We start from the raw sequence: 8,329 nt of genomic DNA on the forward strand, positions 1-8,329 counted from the left end.
CATGTGTTTGACTTGGTCATTTCATTCTTTCATCTTTTTTTATTTTATTTTTTACATTATGGTCCTTGTTTCCCCAGTTATTCAGTTGCTTATGAATATGAGCATGTTTGTGACTGTCATCCCCCTTAGCCTTAGCAGACTCTAGTCCATATGAGCATGTTCATAATGGAAAAGCTTCAAGGTTTCTAAATAGTTTTTTGTCTTTTCCATCTGCAGACATAAAGCCACTAAAAAGCAGCCATGTGAAAACACTACTGTGGCGTATTACTTCTGTGAGGAACTGATACCGTACAGGACGTCTGTCAAAGGGAGGGTCGTCACACTGGGCCAGTTCAAAGAACTGCTAACAAAGAAAGGAAATTACAGGTGAGATTGATGCTGCTATTTGCTTTCCACGCATAGTTCAAGAGATGTAACACAGCTAAGCTCAGAATTTATGCTTTAATTATCAGCAAGAAGGATTGCATTAAGATTGCATTATCTACAACACGACTTGCTTTGAGACACCCAAATATAGCATCATTTGGAGTGTAGTTGTCAGGGAGGGTTTATAGTTCATCCAAACCAGTTCCATAAAATGTGTGGAAGCTATTATAGATTTGGCTTTTTTTTAAAACCTTCAAATACCTTTTGAAAATCACACAGAATTGTTGGTGGGTCTGTAGTTCCAGCTGTGTCTGTTATTACTGATTAAGAATTATATACCCATTTGCCTGATAAGGGTGCTAAGTGATTATTAAATCAAGATGTTGCCTGCTGGGCACAATTTGGGTAAAGGTCACAGTTTTTAACCTGCAGACGTTAACTTTTTTCCCTCCCTTTTTTAGGTATTATTTCAAGAAGGTAAGCGACGAGTTTGACTGTGGGGTGGTGTTTGAAGAGGTACGTGAAGATGACGCTATCTTGCCCATTTTTGAGGAGAAGATTATCGGGAAAGTCGAAAAAATTGATTGAAGTGTGCATGTTGAAGAGGAAGGAGCCGAAAAGCCAGCACGTAATAGGCCCGAAAGAGCGATTGGATGGCGAAGGGGAAGTGTTTCAGGGTTGAGACCGAAGGAGAGAGAAGAAAGCCAATATAGTAGAAGTGGATTTAAGAGTTGAAGAGCAAAGCAGTGGTCACAGCAGATGACTTGTGACTTTTGAGGCTCGATAGCACCACTGCAGTAACGTTGGACTAGAAGAAAGAAAAAGACCTCATTCACTTCTTTGGAGTGTAATGTAGCATTGTAAAATTTACTAGATAAATGAAGAACAAAAGTGCTACTAAAGCTACATATTTTTGATATGATGTATCAGAGGGTGTCCTTTCTAAAGTAACCACACTTGTAATTTTTATATGTATTGGTACAAGATGTGTACAGTTTGTGTTAAAAGATAACAAAATTTTATATCTATTTAAATATTTAAGATGCTCACTTTCACTCCTATTGAAGCAGGAGTGTTGCCCCTGTTGAAGACGATCAAAATACTTAATAGGGCTTTTGGTTGTTCCTCATTCATTGTAAGAGCCCTCTGGACTCAAATGTTTGTGCTCGTCTTAGTGCTTTTAATACTTTACTCACCAGTACTTTATTTTGTGGCATTCAGTCAGGCTGCACTTTCATTGTATAATATACCACTGACTATGTCCTAACATAGACTGCAACACGAAAGAGCACCATATATTAGTGACCAGAAAGATGGAAACCCCTGTACAGTCTACTGCAATCCAGTACAACAGCCCAGTGTCTTACAATAGTACTCTTTAAGAAGATTGTCATCATTTATGATAACCTTTTAGACTAAAGCTGTGTGTTGTCGTAATGGATTTAAAATACAACATATAAGAAACACTAATGCAATCCAGTAAACCACAATTCAGCCTTGAAAAGTTACCATAAAAGGTATTGTGCGGTTCCTCTCTGACACAGTCTCAACATAAATTGAACATATTAAGTTATTATTTATTGCAGAGCTATTTTATTGGGTTGCAGTACTGCATATTGTACAGGTTATTTTATTTTGCTGGTCATTTGGTGTGTAATCCATATAATGGAGCTGATGGCTATGTTAATGTACAGTCTTCTACTGCATTGTTTTTAACTCAACCCAGTTAAAGTTTGAAGAAAATTGCCTTGGAATAACACAGTAGGTGCAATAATACTGTAAAAACAAAAAGATATGATTGGAAATTGTGAGGTGAATATCTATGCAAGTTGATCTATAATTTTGTTTCCCTAATCCGAAAACGATATTAGGCATTCATATTAATTAACTCAGTAAATAAGTAACATTAGAAAAATGTCTGAAATGATAAGAGGCTACATATAAGAACAGTCTGTTAAAAGCCTGTTTGAATAAATGTCTCATAATTCTATTAATCAGGCTGAAATTTTATTTGGGTTGAAGTCAGTGGCACTTCTATAAAGGTTTGTTATGTTGATGATTAATCCTGATTGTGGATGAGTAATTTGACCTTTTTTTTTTTTAATTTTTAAATAGTCCCTGCCAATGATATTTGGATAACAATTACTCTTGGGAGGCCAGTTTTCCAATTATTTCCAGTTTAACACTAAATTACACCGTCATTTTTTAAAGTCAAGTGCTGCCTTCAGCATTAGAGGTTAGTGTTGTTAATGAAACAACAGATCAGTTTCTCCACCTGTAGATCTGCACACTCGAGTTCATGCCCGCAGTGCAGAGAGGCCCATGAACCTGGTCATCTGAGGTCATATCACAGCATTTGAATGAGAAAGCCAGTGAATGTCATCAGAATACTATCAACAGCATTGTGCAGTGAATATCACATAAAGGCATATTTAAACATACTGTAAGTGCTGGATCTTTTTAAGTTGGTGTAGAGGAGTGTTCGACGTCCATAAATGTCCATTTCTGTGATCCCCAAGACCGTCTTAAACTTTGAATCACTGCTTAGTTGATCGATCAGTTAGGAAGGGGCTGCGCTAAGACCCGATATCTAATCTGTAGCCTTCTCTAGCTTATCACAGCTACATCTCGTGCCTAGCAGGAACGAATTGTTTAGTGCAAATGATCTACTTTGGATAGATCCTGTTACACCAAAGAGAAAAAGAAGATGGTAGGTACTGTAAACATGCTCTTGAACTACCCTTTCACATTGATATTCCTCCTATTCTTATTATCCGTGTTATATGTCAGAATGGTTATTTTAGCGTATACGATTGCAGTTTTCTGGTACATCAGACATTTGGATGGAACACTTCACGAAGCTCGCAGGGTGTTTAGATTGTGATATTATTGCTACAGTGAAAGAATGTCTCAGCCGATTGATATTTCCCTCTGTTTGGCAACGTTAGCGACGCTTTTGCACTGGAATAGCACAAACTGAAACAAAAAATCAAGGCACTCAGCTGGACAAGCTGTGACACTAAAATTCAAGGCCACCTTGTTTCCTTTACCTCATCATTGTGCTGGGGTCCACAGTGAGGAATGTGCTATAATAAAAGCCTTTCTTTTGTTATGGAATAATGGGCAGAAAGACGAGTGGACCTTGAAACCTGAGTGCTGTAATCATATGTGTCGTTGCATAAAAACTCAGTGTAAGGAATATCTCCGTTTGGAGATGCTGTTGTGTTTTGTTTTTGTGCTGCCTTTTTTTTAGTCTCCTAACTTAAATCAGATTAACTTAAATATATTTAGTGTATTTGCCTCCGGTGATCCTTTGTATGTTAAATTATACATGTTGAGTTCATGATCAAGTTAAATACGATATGTGTTATCTTGATTTTCATTGTTTATTTCTTTTGAAATATAGAGTATCAAATCTGTTATGATTTTTACTGTGAAAGCCCTCAAATTAAACATCCCTTATTTAAGCTCAATGAAATGTATATAGTAAGTGCCTTTATTACTATGCTAATGATGTCTGCAGTGTGACTTCCAGACAGATGTGGGGACATAAATACCAGGGACTTGCTTGGTATTTTTTGTTTAGGTTTTTTTTTTTTTTTTTTTAATGTTTGTCACTATTCCACCTTGTCTATGTAAATATGTACAACTGAAATTGTCATAAACCAGCAGCCCAGCACATTTAGTACCCTGGACCTGTTTCTGTTCACCAACTAGCATGGTTACCATTTAAAGGTACCTGGACAATAAATACATGCAATAAACCAGCTCTTGTGTTCTGAGTATAATTCATCATCCTTTGCACACAAACATAAGTTAAAGGACCTTTAGTGGTGTTGCACATTGCCAGCACACCCAAGAGCATTGAACATGTGTCAGATAACTTGTCTTTGTATCTAATAAAAAAAAGTTGTTTGTGTAGATGATAATTTAAAAGGTGCCCTGACATGTTAAAGTCACATAATGCTACATGTGTGCAAGGTCAGTTTTGTTTTATAGTTAAACAGAACTGCAGTGTTGTGTTACAGTCTGAAGAGGGCACTCTTACTTTAAGATAAGAAGATATTCCTTTATTTGTCCCACAATGGGGACATTCCAATGTTGCAGCAGCAAAGTGGATAGAGGAAAAACAGTATAAAAAACAGAGTAGGAACTGGTTTACTGGTAATGTTTCATATATTGTGTTTATCTCACAGATTCTTCCACCAAAACTGTTTGGACAAGCGTTTCGGATGATATGCGGAGATTGAATTGTGTCTATGCTGAATGTAAAACAGCACTGAATAGGTTTTCCTCTTGAAATAAATAATAACCTGCACTGACTTCATATCTAAATGGATTAGAGGAATAGAGCACCACAAATGCTGCTCTCTCTTTGTCTGGCTGTTAACGTATTGATTTGGAATAAATAATGATTATGCAACTTCCTGCACAGAATACAAGGAATGCTGCTTTTACCTTGACTCTTACAAGCTAATCAACGCCACGCGGGAGAGCTGTTTAAATGAAAAGGATTTTTTTGGAGCAATTAAGGCTACACTGCTGCTGCCGACACAATGTGTTAGTTGAGTTTTCAACCCACAGGCTCATATTGGACTAATGATTAATCAGCCGGCTCAGATTAGAAAATAAAAAATGACCTGTGGGTGATATGAACATGCTGTTTAGTCAATGCATTAAAACACCCTTTGGATGTAAATCAAAGACATAACTCTTGATTAGATGTTTAATTAGATATTTTTAAGCTAAATTAGAAATCTTTATGTGCTCATGTCTTTACAGTTTGTAGTAAACAGCCGTACAGCCTCTAAATGACACTGTATGACTTCATCCTGCTACCTGTTGTTTCTTAATATTCTTGTTGATGAGATCTCTCAGTAACACATTGTCACACCATTCGTTGTGAAGCAGCAGGTTGGATATAAGGAAAGGTGTGCCTTTTGGTTTGTAATGTATAAACTAGTTTTATACAATATGACAAAGAAGGCAGGTCCACAACTACACATAGATGTAAGATCAGATATTCACATTATTTTTGAGTTTTTCGAATGATGTAGAAAATGTTTAAAGTGTCACCCAGAGCACTCCGCATATTCCATACACAGTACACTGCGCAAAATGTCAAGATGAGCTCGCCATTAAATCACCTGTTAAATCTACACATAATTATGATGATGATAGTGATTTTAGCTTGTCAAATTGCCTACAGTAAACACACACCTAAAGTGGTTGGTTTCTTTATCACTGCTCTAATGAAATGTGTGTTGTGTCATCAAAAAAAGCAAACAGAAAATGTCAGATACTGATTCTCACTAAGCGTTTTAAGTACTTAATAGTAGGTACTTAACTCTCATGGTCAATTATTTCATCAGATATTATATTATAACCATAATTGTGTTCAAAAATACTGATACTATAGTCATCAGTATTACACCCAGATCTGAAATTCTTTTATAATATGACTATTTGATTAACTTCTGATAAAAAAAATCATCTCTTAGCAAACGAAAATTACCCTTTAAAGGTCCAGAGTGTAGGATTTAGTGGCATCGAGCGGTGTAGTTGCTGATTATAATGCCCTCGCGTTCACCCTACCGTAAGAGAGGAGGAGAAACTGCAGTGGCTGTGAAATTCGCAAAAGGCCCTGTCTGGAGCCAGTGTTTGGTTTGTCCGTTCTGAGCTACTACAGAAACATGGCAGTTCAACCTCGTAGAAGAGGTCCCGCTTCCCCCAATTCTACATCCAATACTGGCTACTGTCCTTTAAACCAGCCATGTCCATCTACAGCTCCAATTGCATCTTGGAGAGATGTGATCATTCCCTGAATTACGTCCTCCAAGGTTATTCCTATTATCCCAGTGAGTTATAGATTATTAGATTTTCCTTGTCTTTGTCTTTGTCTAAATGCAGATGTCATTAACACATTGGGTAGAATAATCAGCCGAATGTAACCAAACATAGAAACCTAATTTCCCTTTGAGGTAGAATCCTATCTTGGAGGTAGAATTGTTTTTAAAAATAAAAACTGAAGTCTCTCCCTTTGAGCCACTGATTGCTTGTGTTTGAATGGCATCATTGTCTGACCTTAAAGCAGCATCTGCAAAACTCCTACTTGTCAAACAAATGCTTTTATAGACTGAGTATAGGCAAACCTTAATTAAAACAATATGCATATGACAACATCTAAGAGTAATTGAATGCTTTTCAGAGCAATCATAGCGCCGACACCAGACCCTGTCAAGGTTATCAGTGACGTAAGTAAAAAATTTCCCACAATCTCTTCCAATGGAACAGGCCTAATTTCCGCAGCTACATAACATAGGGCATTAACATCGCAAAAAGAACATCTACTCTAAAACCCACTTTGTACATACACGTTCAGCTATCTGTGTAAGATGTGTGTTTTGATAAAAGCTTTGTTCCCTCTGGTACATCTAACTTCTCTGATAATGGAGATGATGTTGGTGCGGGTCAATGCGTCTCTTTATGTCATCCGCTGTCTGAAGTACGGAAGGCCGGAGTGGCCATAATCACAGAGTAATTACAATCGAATACGTAAAATAAAATGTCATTTCATGATCACAAGAAAAAAACACCTGCTGTATCACAAAACCCCAAGATAGGATTTCTGCTTACTGTCAGATATGTTTTGATTCACCACTATTTTATTGTTTATTTTTTATTTTTTTATTTTTGTTGTTTACTTAAATTTTGCGATGAGGTGCTTTGTATGTAATATGGTTACTCACCAAGACCTCTTCTCTTTAACACTATGTTACTAGCTGGAGTAAGTAAAGGTAAAATGTAGTGATATAGCACCTTTACAGAAGTGTTTCACAATAAAAGACAAATGAAAGCCATACAATAGAGATAAAATGTAGAAATAATTAATAAAATAATAGGGATAAAAATAAATAAGTAAAATCTAATCAAAGGCAAGTCTAAAGAGTTGATGCTTGGCTGCTTGGGATGCTTTTTAAATGTTTTCGCACATATTAAATCCAACGGAAATGACACTTTGTTCTCAGTAGCACCAAAAGAGGCTGCTCATAAAATGACATGGTGAATGCTCTTAATGTTTTGAGAACTGCAACAGTGTTTCAGAAAATGTGCTTAAGCAATTGAAAAACCCTATGACTAATCATCAGACTTCATTAACTACTAAAACAGTATAATTATTCCAGTGGTCCACTCCAGATTCCACAGACCTGTGGACACAATGAAGGCAATGTGTGAAAGACATGAACTCACGCTGTCCCCAAAACACCCTCTAGTTTATCTCACTAATGAATAACACTTGTTTGAGGTGCAGCTTCTTATTTGTAGTGGATCAATGGATTAGTGCGGTGTCTCTGGGCTCCATTAAGGACTGTAAGGCAGCTAGCTTATAATAGATGTCTTTATTGTTACAACCAACAACTCTGATGTGCTTATCACTTATAAACCTGTCAGATCTCTCAGGTCATTCAGTACATTGTCTTCAACCAAACCTTGTGTATGTACCATGGTTATTGTCCGTTTGTCTGCACAACATCACAGGTTATTGATCATTTTATCGATCTTTTTCCAGCCCTCCTGTGCGGACAGAAATTCAATATATAAACAAGAACTTAGTTGAAAAGTTTGAACATTTTACGTAACGCCATTAGAGGTTGCTTCTTTTATGACAACAATAGCTTAATTTATTTATTAATGTCTTCTTTTGAGTACAGCATGGTCTGTACTGCCTGTGGTTCTGCTCTCACCTCCCAGAGAAGCAGTGATCTCTGGGGGATCTGCACTGTTGTGCTGTGCTCGTTAATATCATCTCTTACTCCTGCAGTAGAAGTGAACAGCCTAAGGCAGCAGATAAGAAGCAAATTGAGATTTACTGATATTTACTGTCTTCCTGGAGCAGAAATAGACTGGTCTTCTGACTTTTCCGTACAGAGTAGATATTTGGCGTCTATGCTCTGACCTCGTC

The 8,329-nt window shown here is 36.9% G+C and overlaps 1 protein-coding gene across 6 annotated transcripts in view; it reads left to right on the forward strand.

Moving 5' to 3' along the window:
* axin1 (axin 1) overlaps positions 1-4,133 on the forward strand; it is a 31,850-nt gene extending 27,717 nt beyond the window's left edge. For all 6 annotated transcript variants that reach the window (XM_051388073.1, XM_051388072.1, XM_051388074.1 and 3 more), the window contains 2 exons: positions 217-366; positions 828-4,133. In XM_051388073.1, coding sequence (XP_051244033.1) covers positions 217-366; positions 828-954 — 277 coding nt within the window. In that variant the 3' untranslated portion in view covers positions 955-4,133. The remainder of the gene's footprint in view (positions 1-216; positions 367-827) is intronic.
* The last annotated feature ends 4,196 nt before the right edge of the window (positions 4,134-8,329 follow it).

This window comes from Dicentrarchus labrax, unplaced genomic scaffold, assembly GCF_905237075.1.
Source record: "Dicentrarchus labrax unplaced genomic scaffold, dlabrax2021, whole genome shotgun sequence".
NCBI classification, from domain to species: domain Eukaryota; kingdom Metazoa; phylum Chordata; class Actinopteri; family Moronidae; genus Dicentrarchus; species Dicentrarchus labrax.